At 47.3% G+C, this 19,706-nt stretch overlaps 1 protein-coding gene across 1 annotated transcript in view; it reads left to right on the top strand.

Moving 5' to 3' along the window:
* LOC137331711 (leucine-rich repeat and IQ domain-containing protein 4-like) overlaps positions 1 to 3,847 on the top strand; it is a 73,039-nt gene extending 69,192 nt beyond the window's left edge. The window contains exon 5 of the mRNA XM_067995699.1: positions 3,354 to 3,847. Within this exon, the coding sequence (XP_067851800.1) occupies positions 3,354 to 3,464 (111 nt within the window). The 3' untranslated portion in view covers positions 3,465 to 3,847. The remainder of the gene's footprint in view (positions 1 to 3,353) is intronic.
* The last annotated feature ends 15,859 nt before the right edge of the window (positions 3,848 to 19,706 follow it).

Genomic DNA, 19,706 nt, shown 5'->3' with positions numbered 1-19,706 from the left:
ACAGAAATAGACAGTTTCCGAGAAGTAAAGGGAATTAGGGGTTACGGGGAGCGGGCAGGAAATTGGACATGAATTTAGATTTGAAGTTAGGATCAGATCAGCCATGATCTTATTGAATTGCGGAGCAGGCTCGAGGGGCCGATTGGCCTACTCCTGCTCCTATTTCTTATTTGTTGTTATCTATTTCTTATGTAAGTGTTTTTGTGACTGGAAGGCTGCTTCCAGTGGGGTTCCAAAGGGCTCGGTACTAGGTTCCTTGCTTTTTGTGATATATATTAATGATTTGGACTTAAATGTAGGAGGCATGAATAAGAAGTTTGCAGATGATACAAAAATTGGCCGTGTGGTTGATAGTGAGGAGGAAAGCTGTAGACTGCAGGAAGATATCAATGGACTGGTCAGATGGGCAGAAAAGTGGCAAATGGAATTCAATCCAGACAAGTGTGAGGTAATGCATTTGGGAAGGGCAAACAAGGCAAGGGAGTACACAATAAATGGGAGGATACTGAGAGGTGTAGAGGAAGAGAGGGACCTTGGAGTGCATGTCCACAGATCCCTGAAGGTAGCAGGACAGGTAGATAAGGTGGTTAAGAAGGCATATGAGATACTTTCCTTTATTAGCCAAGGCATAGAATATAAGAGCAGGGAGGTTATGCTGGAACTGTATAAAACACTGGTTAGGCCACAGCTTGAGTACTGTGTACAGTTCTGGTCACCACATTACAGGAAAGATGTGATTGCACTAGAGAGGGTGCAGAGGAGATTTACGAGAATGTAGCCAGGACTGGAGAATTTTAGCTATGAGGAAAGACTGGAGTTATTCTCTTTAGAACAGAGGAGGTTGAGGGGAGAATTAATTGAGGTGTATAAAATTATGAGGGGCCTCGATAGAGTGGACAGGAAGGACCTATTTCCTTTAGCAGAGAGGTCAATAACCGGGGGGCATAGATTTAAAGTAATTGGTAGAAGGATTAGAGGGGAGTTGAGGAGAATTGTTTTCACCCAGAGGGTGGTGGCGGTCTGGAACTCACTGCCTGAAAGGGTGGGAGAGGCAGAAACCCTCAACTCATTTAAAGGGTACCTGGATGTGCACCTGAAGTGCCGAAACCTACAGGATACAGACCAAGTGCTGGAAAGTGGGATTAAGCCGGATAGCTCCTTTTTGACCAGCACAGATATGATGGGCTGAATGGTCTCCTTCTGTGCTGTAAATTTTTATTATTCTATGAAAGAGTCTGCAAAGGGATATAGACAGGTTAAGCGAGTGGGCAGAAGATGGCAGTTCGAGTATAATGTGGGGAAATGTGAGGTTATTCACTTTGGTCGGAAGAATAGAAAAACAGAATATTTTTTAAATGGTTTGAAACTATTAAATGTTGATCCTTGTACAAGAAACTCAAAAAGTTAGCATGCAGGTACAGCAAGCAATTAGGAAGGCAAATGGCATGTTAGCTTTTATTGCAAGGGAGTTGGAGTACAAGAGTAAGGAAGTCTTACTACAATTGTACAGAGCTTTGTGAGACTGTACTGTGTACAGTTTTGGTCTCCTTATCTAAGGAAGGATACACTTGCCTTAGAGGTGGTGCAGTGTGATGGAATACTCTCCACTTGCCTGGATGAGTGCAGCTCCAACAACACTCAAGAAGCTCGACACCATCCAGGACAAAGCAGCCCGCTTGATTGGCACCCCATCCACCTCCCTAAACATTCACTCCCTTCATCACCGGCGCACAGTGGCTGCAGTGTGTACCATCCACAGGATGCACTGCAGCAACTCGCTAAGGCTTCTCCGACAGCACCTCCCAAACCCTCGACCTCTACCACCTAGAAGGACAAGAGCAGCAGGCACATGGGAACAACACCACCTGCACGTTCCCCTCCAAGTCACACACTGTCCCAACTTGGAAATATATCGCCGTTCCTTCATCGTCGCTGGGTCAAAATCCTGGAACTCCCTTCCTAACAGCACTGTGGGAGAACCTTCACCAGATGGACTGCAGCGGTTCAAGAAGGTGGCTCACCACCACCTTCTCAAGGACAATTAGGGATGGGAAATAAATGCTGGCCTCGCCAGCGATGCCCACATCCCATGAACGAATAAAAAAAAAACAAAGCTTCACTAGATTGATTCCTGGGGTGAGAGGGTTGTCCTATGAGAAGAGATTGAGTAGAATGGGCCAATACTCTCTGGAGTTTAGAAGAATGAGAGGTGATAACATATAAGATTCTGAGCAGGCTTGACAGGGTAGATGCTGAGAGGTTGTTTCTCCTGGCTGGAGAATCTAGAGCTGGGGAGCATAGTTGCAGGATAAGGGGTCGGCCATTTAAGACTGAGATGAGGAGGAATTTCTTCACTCGGAGGGTTGTGAATTGTTGGAATTCTCTACCCCAGAGGGCTGTGGATGCTGAGTCGTTGAGTATATTCAAGGGTGAGATCAATAGATTTTTGGACTCTAAGGGAATCAAGGGATATGGGGATCGGGTGGGAAAGTGGAGTTGAGGTCGAAGATCAGCCATTACCTTACTGAATGGTGGAGCAGGTTCGAGGAGCCATATGGCCTACTCCTGCTCCTATTTCTTATGTTCTTATGTTCTTCTGCCATGTGTCTGCCCATTTCACCAGTTTGTCTATGTCCTCCTGAAGTCTGTTTCTATCCTGTACATTGTTTACTACATTCCCGAGTTTCGTGTCATCTGCAAACTTTGAAATTATCCCCTGTATATCTAAGTCCAGGCCATTAAAAATATCAAAAAGAGCAGTAGTCCTAATACTGACCTCTGGGGAACATCACTGTATACTTCCCTCCATTCTGAAAAGCAACCGTCCATCATTACTCTCTGCTTTCTATCTCCTAGCCAATTTTGTATCCGTGCTGCCACTGCCCCCATGATCCCATGGGCTTTAATTTTGCTTACCAGCCTATTATGTATATACCAGCACTTCATCAAATGCCTATTGAAAGGCATATACGGACTGAGCTGCACCAAACTGAGAGATTTGTCCTCCTGAGCCCCAGACCCCCTCCCCCGAGCCCCCAATTCCTCCCCCCCCCCCCCCAAAGACCCCAATCCCCTCCCCGAGCCCCCAGTTCCTCCCAAGCAGGGAATGGCATTCTGTGGTGGGAGCTGGTGACATCACCGAGCGGGAGACATTTCTGCTACGAGAAATTTAATGGGCGAAGTTCTCCTGGTCAATAAGCAGCAATTCACGCCCCACTCCAAGAAACTTCCAGACAATCTGGGAGGGAGGGCAACCCTAACATCTGATCACTAAGGCTGCCTGTTAGCACAGTAACTGTACAGGCCCACAATAGACTCATTCCTAATTCAGTGGTCTTTCCTCCATCTGATAGGTCCAGGCCTGGTGGCGTGGATTGATGGTCCGTAAGGAACTGGGACCATTCAAAAACCTGTTTCCAAAGAAAGACAAGAAAGGGAAGAAAGACAAACGGAAGAAAAAGTAATTGAAGCTGTGAAATCAGATGGAACAAATTTGAATGTCCATAAAAACTGAGGGCACTGACAATATTCAGGCTTCAGAAAATAAGCCTCTAATTTATTGACCTCAGAGGAACCTAACAACAGAGCTGAGGAAAAAAAGATATGTTTCCAGCAAGATCCGGTTCACTTTATTGGAGGTCCACCTACAAGCTGCCCTCAATATAACTGGTTGAATTTGAAAATTGTGCGTAGAATTATAGATGCCACACGGATAGTGCAAAACAGGCAATAGTGAATCAGAGCTCGTTTTACATCCACCTGATTAAACGAGGTGCCGAGGGCTGCGGGGATAGAGTGGGGGAGTGGGACTAGCTAGATTGCTGTTGCATAGAGCCAGCGCGGACTCGATGGGCCGAATGGCCTCCTTCCGTGCTGTAACCTTTCTATGACTCTATGATTAGTTATTGCCTTTTTCACACTTTCGCTGAAGAGCCATTTCACCCCCTCTCCTGGAAGTTCTTAATTGTCTCGTTGTTGGGTAGTTAAAGCTGAGCCCTTAATACGAATACAATGATTCAGGGTCACAGTGAACACAATGTGCTGCATGTCCACAATCCCTAGTGTACGATTTCAACCCCTACTTTCAGGATTATAATTTAATCCAATCCAAGGACTGGTTCATGACAACAAGACCCCCCCATGGTACTGGTATTATGGTTAAAGGTAAAACAGATTTATTAAGCACATCACAATTAGTACCAAGAAAGTGATACTTAACAAAGAGAAATAGTTACAGTCTGTTCCTTGAAACCTTGGAAGTATCTCTCCAAGTAACTGCGGCACGGTCTCTCTCTCTCTCTCTCTCTCTATCTCTCCATGTGACTGCGGCACGGTCTCTCTCTCTCTCTCTCTCTATCTCTCCAAGTGACTGCGGCACGGTCTCTCTCTCTCTCTCTCTCTATCTCTCCAAGTGACTGCGGCACGGTCTCTCTCTCTCTCTCTCTCTATCTCTCCAAGTGACTGCGGCACGGTCTCTCCCTCTCTCTCTCTCTATCTCTCCAAGTAACTGCGGCACGGTCTCTCTCTCTCTCTCTCTCTCTATCTCTCCAAGTAACTGCGGCACGGTCTCTCTCTCTCTCTCTCTCTCTATCTCTCCATGTGACTGCGGCACGGTCTCTCTCTCTCTCTCTCTCTCTATCTCTCCATGTGACTGCGGCACGGTCTCTCTCTCTCTCTCTCTCTATCTCTCCAAGTGACTGCGGCACGGTCTCTCTCTCTCTCTCTCTCTATCTCTCCAAGTGACTGCGGCACGGTCTCTCCCTCTCTCTCTCTCTATCTCTCCAAGTAACTGCGGCACGGTCTCTCTCTCTCTCTCTCTCTATCTCTCCAAGTAACTGCGGCACGGTCTCTCTCTCTCTCTCTCTATCTCTCCAAGTGACTGCGGCACGGTCTCTCTCTCTCTCTCTCTATCTCTCCAAGTGACTGCGGCGAGGTCTCTCTCTCTCTCTCTCTCTCTATCTCTCCAAGTGACTGCGGCACGGTCTCTCTCTCTCTCTCTCTCTATCTCTCCAAGTGACTGCGGCACGGTCTCTCTCTCTCTCTCTCTCTATCTCTCCAAGTGACTGCGGCACGGTCTCTCTCTCTCTCTCTCTCTCGCTGTGTTCTGTTGACTGAAGAGTTCTCTTCTTCCTCACCAGAATCTTGAGCGCCTTCCTCATATCTCTCACCCTTTAGAAGTTACATTCCAAGCAACTCCTGGTACCACCTGTGCCTTGTTGTTACAGACTTAACGGTACCTTATCTTAATCATTGCCGGCCTTCACAGGACACAGTTTGTATAAACAGACTTCTATTCACTAGCTTGCCGGGGCTCGAGATAGAGGGGCTTGAGCCTGGGTGACTCCCTGATCATTACAGCCCATCCTCTGTCAAGCCTGTGATTTTCCCAAGGTCTGTTAATTGTCATTTCAATACTGTCAGCATTCTGTTGGTTTTAATTGCAAACTTGACTATAATAACCATCATGCATCCTTCTCGGCCCACCAGCACTTTCTTATTGAATACATGTTAGATGGTTCATACTATATTAATACACAGTACAGCTTGCATTTATAGATACATAGATTCATAGAACATTTCATTCTACTTCTACTATTGATTATAATTATACTAAATTATATCTGTTATTGGGTTAATTCTTACAATTCCCTATCTTGAGGGTGAGGCATTTATGCCGATCCCTCATACTTCATGTGAATATATTTTAGATTCTCATTTTTGCTCCTTTCTATTTGGTCTTGGGTTCTTATCCCCCATAACTGGTCTTTCATCTGGTGCACTAAGTGTTTCAAATAACATGTATAGGAAACTAGACAAATCAGGACTAATAGCTGGTCCATTACCAACAGGTGTGAAAGCGTTCTGATCCAGGGGGGAATTACTATGTTTGACCCATGTTCCACCAATGACCTGTGGTTCTGTTCCAAAATACAAAAGTTGGGTACATTTGTCGCCTAAAATGGCTGCACAATCCGATTCTTGATTCCTTACTTGATGTAGGCCTTGGAGTATCAGTATCAGGGTAAGAGTCCACATTCTCCACCTGTAATCAGACCAAGCAAAATATCTTTTAATCCTCGACAGTTTTCATCTGGTTAATGTGCAACACTTCAGCTTTGGTTCCCCCTTTGCCCCATACGGAACATTCAATAGATAGATGGCTGGGTTCAGCTTCTCCACAATACGGTGAGGCCCTGTCCATTTAAGATCAAAAGAATGCTGCTTCGGGGAGAATTTCTGTAACATAACTTTATTTCCAATCTCATGCTCAAATGGTCTGACCCTTTTGTCAAAGTATTTTTTTATCTGTCGTTGTGATTTGTCCATATCGATTGCCACTAACTGGTTTGCCTTGTTGGTCTGGTCAATCAGAGTCTGTATCCACTTCTGACTACACGGTTGTAGTTTGAGAGCGGTGTTGTTACCCAAGGTTACATGACCTGGTATGTGCATTTGTCTCCTTGTCATTGCCTCGTATGGACTGATCCCTGTTGTCTTGTGAGAGTTAGAGCGTATGGCCTTCAAGCACAGGGGCATCATGCTAGCCCATTGAGCAGGGTGTTCTGTACACATTTTGCGTAACAGTGTTTTTAGTACCCCATTGCCTCTTTCCACAATTCCAGACGACTGTGGATGGTGGGCAATGTGTAATTTATATCTCATCTTCAGCATCTCCTGCAGAGCAGTAAAGATTTCCCCTGTAAAGAGTGGGCCCTGGTCACTATCCACCTGAACTGATATTCCCCATCTACAGAACACCTCGCTCAATAAGATCTGTGCCGCTGTACATGCCTTATTGTTCCTGGTGGGAAAGGCTTCTACCCACTTAGTGAATGGATCAACCACCACCAGGGCACACTCGGAATTGCCCTGAGATTTGGTGAAGGGACCAATGAAATCAATCTGTATGTGTGTCCACGGTCCGTCAGTGGGAGGCTGTAAACGCAGATTGGCACGGTTAGAGCAGGCCGGGGGGTTGAGTTGCAAACAGGGTAGACATCGATTAACGAACCGCTCAACGTATTCTGCCATCCCCGGCCACCAACACACATTACTCAGTTTTGCCAAAGTGGTTTCTGCTGAATAGTGGCCGTCCGTGGGATGGGAGTGGAAAAGTGCCGACATGCCCTCCTTAAGGTCCGGGGGAAGGCAAGCAATCTGAACACCATCTGGTTTCTGGTACATCAGGAGGGGAGGGGTTGATGGGACCTGTTGAAGCACCGTCGACTCAGCCCAGGCGGTCAGCCTCGGTAGTGGCCGTCCCTCTTGATGCCACACAATTATTGTGGCATAAGGGTCATGGGTCAACTGTAGCGCTGAAAGATCAATCGCGGTCGCTTTAGTGACCCCCCTACCCCGAGCACACTGGGTTTACCCAGCACCCAATCAGGGAGAGTGAGGCCATCAATGGCCGACTCTTTAGTGACCCCCCTACCCCGAGCGCACAGGGTTTACCCAGCACCCAATCAGGGAGAGTGAGGCCATCAATGGCCGACTCTTTAGCCAGCTGACCAGCCTGGGTGTGAGGGGAGGAATCTCTCTGATGGGCGGTTACCTTCCCGATATGACATGGGGCGTTTCACTCCTGGAGCAGCTGCCAAAGCTTACGGAGGAGGTCCGAATGTAACGGGCTTACCATCTGAAGAGCAGTATTCATTCTTAATATAGAGGGGCAGAGCTATAGCGCATTGCACACATAACTATTGTCTGACCAAATGTTAGTTGCTTCATCCGCCGTATAATGAAGGGCCAGAATTACGCCGATCGGCTCGGCCTGTTGGGAGGAGTGGAGAGGGACCTTAAACCCCATTGACCAATAGGGGGCAGTCATGTCTACCATCGCACATCCAGTGTAAGCTTTTCCATCGATGTGATAGGATGATCCGTCCACATATACACTGCGAGCGTCAGGGATAGGTTTGGACTCAGTAAGACTTGCTGCTGGATCCAATCCGGTAATGGGCACTGGTGCGGGCTTCCCTCATAAGGGGTAGCATAAGTGGTAGGAGGGTTGTTTGTTTAGGGGTTATTTCCAGATCCCGTTGTTGTAATTCTAACGTCCATTAACTAATCAGCTGTGAGGACACACGAGTGTCGCTCGGTTTCAATAGTAAATTGAGGGGTGTGTGTGGTGAGTGTTGTATCAGCTTCTGAAGTCCTGTGATATACGTAAAATGATTAACCGCCCAGGAGGAGGCGCTCACACGCCATAGACTGAACTTCCAGCCTCTCAGGATCCCAGATGTGGATGCTATGGGGTGTAGTTAACCATTCACTGACTGTTGCTGACTCAGAACAGCTGTCAGGCTCGCGTCAGTGGACCCCACTTCCAAATGAAACGGCTGAGTATGATCTGGAGAGATATGGGCAGCGGCCTGCATGGTAGCCTGCTTTAAGGCTCCCACTGCCTGTGTGTGTGTGTCTCATCCCGTACCTGTCGAAGGTCCTCCAGGCCGTCTCCCTGGAGGACCTTCGTACAGTGGTTTCACCATTGGGATAAAATTTCGTTGCTACCCTACCAGTCCCAAGAAGGATGGTAATGCTGTTATAGACCGAGGTAACGGTAATCGCTGGATGATTGCAACCTTCTGTTCATCCGGTCGGAATCCCGTCACTGAGATCTTGATGCCGAGGAAGGTGACATCCTCCCGCACGAGCTGCGCCTTCCTCGGGGTTATTTTTAACCCAGCCTTCTGTAACAAAATTAACAGTTCATTCAACAGCGTTAAATGTTCTGGGACGTCCTCTGTGGCCAGGAGGAGGTTGTCCACGTATTCTAAAAGAGTGGCTGGTTTCGAGAACGCCTGTACTATCCGAGCCATATCCTGATGAAATATAGACGGCGAATTATGGAAGCCCAGTGGCAGGCAAGTGAACTTATAGCTCTGTCCCTCAAACGTGAAAGCGAATTTATATTGGTCCTCCCGAGCCACTGGAATACTCCAAAAACCATTCGCGATGTCAAGAGTCGAGAAAACTGTAGCCTTACTGGGAACCGAGGTTAACAGAGAGGGGGCTTGGCTAACCATGGGACTCTGTCGAGGGATAGCCTTATTCAACATCCTGTAATCAATAGTGAGTCTCCAAGACTCATCCGGCTTCCTAACCGGCCATATGGCTCCTTTCCTTATCACCCCCTGCTCTTCCAGTGAGGCAATAATTGTCCGCAAATACGGAATACTCTCCCTTGGAATCGGATACTGCTCACAGGCTCGGTGTGGCCGACCATTAATTTGCACTACCCCAGCCATCTGTCCACAATCGTGTTTAGTTTTAGCGAATACGTCAGCATGTGTGTTCATCAATTCCTGTACCTCAGGCAACTGGTGGGTCGGTAATTCCAGCTGTCCTGCCTTTTTGACGGCATGCACGGAGTGCATGTCCAAAATCTGGACTATGTCCTCCATCCCTGATCTTACCCACATGCTACCATGATTGTAGTCTAAAATAACAGTCTGCGCTCACAGGGTGTCGCTCCCAAGGAAGCCTCGTTCATCATTCATACGCATACAGATGGGTTCTATCACCCGCACTGGTAAATCTACGAGCATGATGTAAATACTGTCCCTCGGGTAGGCCAGGGTATGGGACCCCGTAATCCCTGTCACTGTGAAACTAATTTTTCCCCAGTGAGGTGGGTCTCGGGGGAGGAGGAGCGCACAATAGTTATGGAAGATCCGGTGTCAATCAACGTTGTCTGCTGTACTCCTCCGGGCAAGGAGGCAAGGATCACGGGTCGGCCATGACTGTCCCGCTCGAACCTCACTCTCTCCATTGGGAGGGGGTGGGATCCTGTCATAAGGAGGGAGGGGGTTCCGGCCGCGACGCTGTAATCTGGGCTACCGGACGCTCGTGCGTGCGAGTGGTTATTAAGGTCTGCACAATACTGGTCAGTTTTTCTATCCTATTATCTCCAGTGTCTGACCATGCCTTAGAATTAGGTGGCTCCTGGGCTCGATATTCGCCCGGGGCTGGGTTTCCCTTGGTCATTTGATTTGATTTTGGTGTCTGGTTTACTCAAAGCCCTCCTGTTCTATCTCTCCCAGCACTGAAACGCTTATCACTTGGATAGTCTCTCGCGAAGTACCCGGCGCCTCCACAATTATAGCGTACACAGTTAGGTCTGAGCGGTGGCGCAGAAGGGGTAGGACGTGGACCTTCTACTGTGTTAACAGGCCTGTCTGGGGAAAGCATATTGGCGGGTAGTACTTGCATCTGGGTTTTTGCATACTCCTAAGCCGACGTGGTTTGTTAGAGTATGGTGTCCCATGGTGACCGGTGGGTAGTAGTATGTCCCAGAGCTGATCGAAGCGATGGACAAATGTTGCTCAGGAATATTTTTTTAAACACAAGTTCATTTTTCCCATCTTGGTCATTCGCATTTGGGGTTCCCTGTACCATGGTATATATGGCGTATAGTCGGTCTGCAAAAGCACAGGGCACCTCGCTGGGATTCTGCTTAGTCTGGGACATTTTAACTGGCAAATCCATAGAGTTCACCCCTAAAGCAGCTTGTATACTGCCTATAGTTTCTTCTAGGATGTGGTTTTCCCTGAAGACGGTAAACGGTGAGGATGCCCGAACCTCGCTGGAAGGAGCGGTTATCAGGATTTGTTTCATATCCGCATTTTCGAACGTAGGGTGGTAAGTCCAGAAACCAATCATCCTTTGTTTAAATTTGATTGGGCAAGTCTGCATGGTCATTGGTCCCAACTGTTGAACACAGGCTTTTAACCCTGTAAAGTCCAAGGACTGGGATTGTTCGATCGTACCCGCCCAGAGAGGTACCCCTGGTGGTGGTACCGGTGCCCTGGTGGGAGGTGGTCCATTATTATCTGCTTCAGGTGGGCCCGCCTGTCCCTGATTCCCAGTGTAGGGAGCAGGGACAGGGTCCGGATACACCCGGGACCGAGTCACTATATTAACTGGATTCCCCCGTATATCAGGAGGTGGGCTGTTCACTCCGCCTTCCCCAGCCTCACTTCCCATTTTCCCCTCGGTCTGAGTGACTGACACTGGTTTTACATACGGTGGGGGAGGTTCCATTAATGGGAGCGGGGATACAGGGACTGACCGTGCCGACTATCCCATTGGTCATTCTGCCCGGGGTCTCCTGCTATAACAGCTGCTGCCACAGCTTGTCCTACTCCTAGTCTGCTCTCTAGCTGTTTGATTCTGTCCCGGCCTGCTCGGTGGTCTGCCTCTCTCGGGGCGCTGAAGGGCTTCTCTCAAAGCACCTCGCGCATCCTCAAAGTTTTTAGTGAGGCGAGTATTATCTTTCATTACAGTTTCTAGCTGGCATCGTGTTTCCCCTAAATGATGTAATGCTGATCCAGCCTGTACAGCATGAGCACTTTGATGTTGCATGATTGCAGCCACCGATGCAACTTGGTATTTTAAACTGTCAATCTGACTATCCTTCTCAGCAAGTTCTTTCTGCTGCTGTAGGAGGATATCTCGATCTCGTTCTGCACAATGTGAGGCTGCATAAGTGATCAAGCGGATAGCCTTATCCCACCTCCATTTTTTATCAGTAACTCTCTGTTCAATGAGCGCCACGGCGTCCCTCAACGTAACTCTGGGCCTTTCCCGAGGCATTCCAATAACAAGACCTTTACATGGTCCCACTACACTTCTCTATCCGGGTACTATACTGCTTCCAAAGATCCTTGTTTGGTATCTTGGTGTACTTTAGGGAGCCACTATCTGTTAGTTATTACTAACCCTCCACAAGGATTGACCAGTGATCAAGTGATAGCCCTCTGTTACCTTATATCCATTAATACCAGGTTTTGGCTGTTGTCAAAAATAGTCCCTTCGTGGTCGCCAATTGTAGGATTTCAACCCCTACTTTCAGGATTATAATTCAATCCAATCCAAGGATTGGTTTGTGACAACAACAAGACCCCCCCATGGTACTGGTATTATGGTTAAAGGTAAAACAGATTTATTAAGCACATCACAATTAGTACCAAGAAAGTGATACTTAACAAAGAGAAATAGTTACAGTCTGTTCCTTGAAACCTTGGAAGTATCTCTCCAAGTAACTGCGGCACGGTCTCTCTCTCTCTCTCTCTCTATCTCTCCAAGTGACTGCGGCACGGTCTCTCTCTCTCTCTCTCTCTATCTCTCCAAGTGACTGCGGCACGGTCTCTCTCTCTCTCTCTCTCTCTATCTCTCCAAGTGACTGCGGCACGGTCTCTCTCTCTCTCTCTCTCTCTATCTCTCCAAGTGACTGCGGCACGGTCTCTCTCTCTCTCTCTCTCTCTATCTCTCCAAGTGACTGCGGCACGGTCTCTCTCTCTCTCTCTCTCTATCTCTCCAAGTAACTGCGGCACGGTCTCTCTCTCTCTCTCTCTCTATCTCTCCAAGTAACTGCGGCACGGTCTCTCTCTCTCTCTCTCTCTCTATCTCTCCAAGTAACTGCGGCGAGGTCTCTCTCTCTCTCTCTCTCGCTGTGTTCTGTTGACTGAAGAGTTCTCTTCTTCCTCACCAGAATCTTGAGCGCCTTCCTCATATCTCTCACCCTTTAGAAGTTACATTCCAAGCAACTCCTGGTACCATCTGTGCCTTGTTGTTACAGACTTAACGGTATCTTATCTCAGAGTTACATTGCCGGCCTTCACAGGACACAGTTTGTATAAACAGACTTCTATTCACTAGCTTGCGGGGCTCGAGATAGAGGGGCCTGAACCTGGGTGACTCCCTGATCATTACAGCCCATCCTCTGTCAAGCCTGTGATTTTCCCAAGGTCTGTTAATTGTCATTTCAATACTGTCAGCATTCTGTTAGTTTTAATTGCAAACTTGACTATAATAACCATCATGCATCCTTCTCGGCCCACCAGCACTTTCTTATTGAATACATGTTAGATGGTTCATACTATATTAATACACAGTACAGCTTGCATTTATAGATACATAGATTCATAGAACATTTCATTGTACTTCTACTATTGATTATAATTATACTAAATTATATCTGTTATTGGGTTAATTCTTACACTAGTGTTAGACACAAACTTCCTGACACCTTTGCTGCTGTCTCTTGGTTTCCTTCATTACAGTGTTTTGTACTTTGGAACAGCTGCCCCAAGGCAGCTTGGGAGCAGACACTTTGCATTCAGCTAATCCTGAGCAGACAAGGATTGATTCGTGACAAAAATGTACTTTGAATGTTTAATTTGTATTGTCAGAAATAGCATGTAAGGGGTTAAATCCAGACTTCACATAGGATGTTTCTCAAAGAAAAGCATTAGTGAGGTGGACCGTGTGTTATTACTCTGGTCTCTCGCTAAGGAAAGCACAATGGGATGTCTCAAGTGTTAATTGCTGGACCCGACTAAGTAATCATATTCAATCAACCTTTTTTAATTATTTGAAGTAACAGAAAGAGTTGACAAGGGTAATGCAGTAGATGTAATATATTTGGACTTCCAAAAGGCCTTCGATAAGGTACCACAAAGTAGACTCATGACAAAGGTCAGAGCAGGTAGAGTCAGGGGACAGGTAGCAGAATGGACAGCAAGCTGGCTACAAAACAGAAAACAGAGAGTAGGGATTAAGGATAGCTACTCAGATGGGCAAAAGATGGGAAGTGGTGTTCCACAGGGATCGGTGCTGGGACCACTGTTGTTCAATATTTACATAAATGATTTGGACTTGGGAATCGGAAGTACAATTTCAAAATTTGTGGATGACACTAAATTGGTGGGGTTATGGGTAATACCGAGGAGGACTGTGACAAAATGTAGGAATACATGAATAAACTTACAGAATGGACGTGTAATGGGCAAATGAATTTCAATATAGATAAGTGTGAAGTGGTGCATTTTGGTAGGAAGAATAAGGAGGTCATATATTGCTTGGATAATAAGAGTCTAAATGGGATAGAGGAGCAAAGGGATCTGGGAGTACGGATTAACAAATCAATATTTTCAATATAAAGTGGTTGGTATTGTGTAACAAAATTATATTCTCTGCATTCTTAATCACCCTCTGAAATGGCCTAGCAAGTCACTCAGTTGTAAAATCTCGCTGAAAAAAGTCATAAGAATAAAACCGGACGGACCACTAGGCACCGGACACGACAAAGGCAAACCAAGCCCAGTCAACCCTGCAAAGTCCTCCTCACTAACATCTGGGGACTTGTGCCAAAATTAGGAGAGCTGTCCCACAGACGAGTCAAGCAACAGCCTGACATAGCCATACTCACAGAATCATACCTTTCAGCCAATGTCCCAGACTCTTCCATCACCATCCCTGGGTATGTCCTGTCCCACACGCAGGACAGACCCACCAGAGGTGGCGGTACAGTGATATACAGTCAGGAGGGAGTGGCCCTGGGAGTCCTCAACATTGACTCAGGACTCCATGAAATCTCATGGCATCAGGTCAAATATGGGCAAGGAAACCTCCTGCTGATTACCATCTACCGTCCTCCCTCAGCTGATGAATCAGTCCTCCTCCATGTTGAACACCACTTGGAGGAAGCACTGAGCGTAGCAAGGGCACAAAATGTACTCTGGGTGGGGGACATCAATGTCCATCACCAAGAGTGGCTCGGTAGCACCACTACTGACCGAGCTGGCCGAGTCCTGAAGGACATAGCTGTCAGATTGGGCCTGCGGCAGGTGGTGAGCGAACCAACACGAGGGAAAAACTTACTTGACCACGTCCTCACCAATCTACCTGTCGCAAATGCATCTGTCCACGACAGTATTGGTAGGAGTGACCACCGCACAGTCCTCATGGAGACGAAGTCCCATCTTCGCACTGAGGACATCATCCAACGTGTTGTGTGGCACTACCACCGTGCTAAATGGGATAGATTCAGAACAGTTCCAGCAGCTCAAAACTGGGCATCCATGAGGCATTGTGGGCCATCAGCAGCAGCAGAATTGTATTCCAGCACAATCTGTAACCTCATGGCCCGGCATATTCCTCACTCTACCATTACCAACAAGCCAGGGGATCAACCCTGGTTCAATGAGGAGTGTAGAAGCACATGCCAGGAGCAGCACCAGGCGTACCTAAAAATGAGGTGCCAACCTGGTGAAGCTACAACTCAGGACTACATGCATGCTAAACAGCAGAAGCAACATGCTATAGACAGAGCTAAGCAATTCCACAACCAACGGATCGGATCAAAGCTCTGCAGTCCTGCCACATCCAGTCGTGAATGGTGGTGGACAATTAAACAACTAATGGGAGGAGGAGGCTCTGTAAACATCCCCATCCTCAATGATGGCGGAGTCCAGCACGTGAGTGCAAAAGACAAGGCTGAAGCGTTTGCAACGATCTTCAGCCAGAAGTGCTGAGTGGATGATCCATCTCAGCCTCCTCCCGAGATCCCCACCATCACAGAAGCCAGTCTTCAGCCAATTCGATTCACTCCACGTGATATCAAGAAACGGCTGAGTGCACTGGATACAGCAAAGGCTATGGGCCCGACAACATCCCGGCTGTAGTGCTGAAGACTTGTGCTCCAGAACTAGCTGCGCCTCTAGCCAAGCTGTTCCAGTACAGCTACAACACTGGCATCTACCCGACAATGTGGAAAACTGCCCAGGTATGTCCTGTCCACAAAAAGCAGGACAAATCCAATCCGGCCAATTACCGCCCCATCAGTCTACTCTCAATCATCAGCAAAGTGATGGAAGGTGTCGTCGACAGTGCTATCAAGAGGCACTTACTCACCAATAACCTGCTCACCGATGCTCAGTTTGGGTTCCGCCAGGACCACTCGGCTCCAGACCTCATTACAGCCTTGGTCCAAACATGGACAAAAGAGCTGAATTCCAGAGGTGAGGTGAGAATGACTGCCCTTGACATCAAGGCAGCATTTGACCGAGTGTGGCACCAAGGAGCCCCAGTAAAATTGAAGTCAATGGGAATCAGGGGGAAAACTCTCCAGTGGCTGGAGTCATACCTAGCACAAAGGAAGATGGTAGTGGTTGTTGGAGGCCAATCATCTCAGCCCCAGGACAATGCTGCAGGAGTTCCTCAGGGCAGTGTCCTAGGCCCAAACATCTTCAGCTGCTTCATCAATGACCTTCCCTCCATCATAAGGTCAAAAATGGGGATGTTCGCTGATGATTGCACAGTGTTCAGTTCCATTCGCAACCCCTCAAATAATAAAGCAGTCTGAGCCCGCATGCAGCAAGACCTGAACAACATCCAGGCTTGGGCTCATAAGTGGCAAGTAACATTCATGCCAGACAAGTGCCAGGCAATGACCATCTCAAACAAGAGAGAGTCTAACCACCTCCCCTTGACATTCAATGGCATTACCATCGCCGAATCCCCCACCATCAATATCCTGGGGGTCACCATTGACCAGAAATTTAACTGGACCAGCCATATAAATACTGTGGCTACGAGAGCAGGTCAGAGGCTGGGTATTCTGCGGCGAGTGACTCACCTCCTGACTCCCCAAAGCCTTTCCACCATCTACAAGGCACAAGTCAGGAGTGTGATGGAATACTCTCCACTTGCTTGGATGAGTGCAGCTCCAACAACACTCAAGAAGCTCAAAACCATCCAGGACAAAGCAGCCCGCTTGATTGGCACCCTATCCACCACCCTAAACATTCACTCCCTTCACCACTGGCGCACAGTGGCTGCAGTGTGTACCATCCACAGGATGCACTGCAGCAACTCGCCAAGGCTTCTTCGACAGCACCTCCAAACCCGCGACCTCTACCACCTAGAAGGACAAGGGCAGCAGGTACATGGGAACAACACCACCTGCACGTTCCCCTCCAAGTCACACACCATCCCAATTTGGAAATATATCGCCGTTCCTTCATCGTCACTGGGTCAAAATCCTGGAACTCCCTTCCGAACAGCACAGTGGGAGAACCTTCACCACACGGACTGCAGCGGTTCAAGAAGGCGGCTCACCACCACCTTCTCAAGGACAATTAGGGATGGGCAATAAATGCTGGCCTCGCCAGCGACGCCCACATCCCATGAACAAATAAAAAAATTATAGGCTGAGGTGGAAAACTGTTATATTTAAAACAGATATGAGGACAAACTTCTTTACACAAATGGTGATCAATCTTTAATGAAGTCTGCTGGAGGGAGTAGAGAGGGGACAGCAGGTACTGGAGGGAGTAGAGAGGGGACAGCAGGTACTGGAGGGAGTAGAGAGGGGACAGCAGGTACTGGAGGGAGTAGAGAGGGGACAGCAGGTACTGGAGGGAGTAGAGAGGGGACAGCAGGTACTGGAGGGAGTAGAGAGGGGACAGCAGGTACTGGAGGGAGTAGAGAGGGGACAGCAGGTACTGGAGGGAGGAGAGAGGGGACAGCAGGTACTGGAGGGAGGAGAGATGTGTAAGACATTCAGAAGGATGCTATACTAAAATGGTTGTGGTAATTAGTTGATTGAAAAATAGAATCATAGAATGGTTACAGCACAGAAGGAAGCCATTTGGCCCATCGAGTCCGTGCCGGCTCTCTGCAAGAGCAATCCAGCTAGTCCCACTCTCTCACCCTATCCCCGTAGCCCAGCAATTTTTTTCCCTTCAAGTACTTATCCAATTCCCTTTTGAAAGCCATGATTGAATCTACCTCCACCATCCCCTTGGGCAGTGCATTCCAGATCCTAACCACTCACTTTGTAAAAAAGTATTTCCTCATGTCACCTTTGATACTTTTGCCAATCACCTAACTCTGTGTCCCTTTGTTCTTGACCCCTCCGCCAATGGCAACGGTTTCTCTCTATCTACTCTGGCCAGACCCTTCATGATTTTGAATACCTCTATCAAATCTCATTCTCAACCTTCTCTGCTCTCAGGAGAACAACCCCAGCTTCTCCAGTCTATCCATGTAACTGAAGTCCCTCATCCCTGGAACCATTCTAGTAAATCTTTTCTGCACCCTCTCCAAGTCCTTCACATCCTTCCTTAAGTGCGGTGCCCGGAACTGGACACAATACTCCAGTTGTGGCCGAACCAGTGTTTTATAAAGGTTCAACATCACTTCCTTACTTTTGTACTCTATGCCTGTATTTATAAAGCCCAGGATCCTATATGCTTTTTTAACCACTTTCTCAATCTGTCCTGTCAACTCCGAAGATTTGTGCCCCGGTCTCGCTGTTCCTGGACCCCCCTTTAGAATTGTAGCCTTTAGTTTATATTGCCTCTCCTCATTCTTCCTGCCAAAATGTATCACTTCACACTTGTCTGCATTAAATTTCATCTGCCATGTGTCCGCCCATTCCACAGCCTGTCTATATCCTCTTGAAGTCTATCACTATCCTCCTCACTGTTCACTACACTTCCAAGTTTTGTGTCATCTGCAAATTTTAAAATTGTGCCCTGTACACCCAAGTCCATGTCATTAATATATATAAAAAATCATTAGAAATGGGAATAGTGCCAGAGGACTGGCAGACAGCTAATGTTATTCCTACATTTAAAAAGGGAGATACAAGTCCAAGGAACTTTGGACCAGTTAGCTTAATGTCGGTGGTAAGAAAGATAATGGAACGTTTACTCAAAGATGTACCAGGAAAACATCGAGAGAATGGAAATATAATAAAGAATAGTCAGCACGGATTTTAGAAGGGAAGGTCATGCTTGAACAACCTTATTGAATTCTTTGAAGAAGTGACAGGAATAGTAGACAAGGGTAATATAGTAGATGTAATATATTTGGATTTTCAAAAGGCCTTTGATAAGGTACCACATTGTAGATTCATAACTAAGGTCACAGAACATGTGGATTCAGGGGACAGGTAGCAGAATGGATAGAAAGCTGGCTACAAAGTAGAAAACAGAGACTAGGGGTTATGGGTAGCTACTCAGGCTGGCAAAAGGTGGGAAGTGGTGTTCTGCGGGGATTGGAGCTGGGACTACTGATGATCACAATTTATATTAACGATTTGGATTCGGGAATCAGAACAATTTCAAAATTTGCAGATGACACCAAAGTGGGGGGTATAGTTAATGCAAAGGAAGAATGCATCAAAATGCAAGAGCGCATTAATAATCTTGCAGAAGTGGCGTGCAATTGGCAAATGAATTTCAATATGGTGATAGATTGGGAAAAGGGGAGGTGCAACGAGACCTGGGTGTCCTTATACACCAATCGCTGAAAGCGAGCATTCAGGTGCAGCAAGCAGTTAGGAAGGCGAATGGTATGTTGGCCTTCATTGCAAGAGGATTTGAGTACAGGAGCAGGGATGTCTTACTGCAGTTATACAGGGCCTTGGCGAGACCACATCTGGAGTATTGTGTGCAGTTTTGGTCCCCTTATCTGAGGAAGGATGTCCTTGCCATGGAGGGAGTGCAACGAGGGTTTACCAGTTTGATTCCTGGGATGGCAGGACTGACGTATGAGGAGAGATTGGGTCGACTAGGCCTATATTCACTAGAGTTTAGAAGAATGAGAGGTGATCTCATCGAAACATATAAAATTCTAACAGGACTAGACAGACTAGATGCAGGGAGGATGTTCCCGATGGCTGGGGAGTCCAGAACCAGGGGTCACAGTCTCAGGATATGGGGTATGCCATTTAGAACCGAGATGAGGAGAAATTTCTTCACTCAGAGGGTGGTGAACCTGTGGAATTCTCTACCACAGAAGGCAGTGGAGGCCAAGTCATTAGATGTATTCAAGAAGGAGATAAATATATTTCTTAATGCTAAAGGGATCAAGGGATATGGGGAAAAAGTGGGAACAGGGCACTGAGTTAG

The sequence above is a fragment of the Heptranchias perlo genome, chromosome 13, assembly GCF_035084215.1.
Source record: "Heptranchias perlo isolate sHepPer1 chromosome 13, sHepPer1.hap1, whole genome shotgun sequence".
Lineage (NCBI taxonomy): Eukaryota > Metazoa > Chordata > Chondrichthyes > Hexanchiformes > Hexanchidae > Heptranchias > Heptranchias perlo.
Note: the sequence above shows the minus strand (reverse complement) of the source record. Positions and strands in the feature narration are given on the sequence as shown.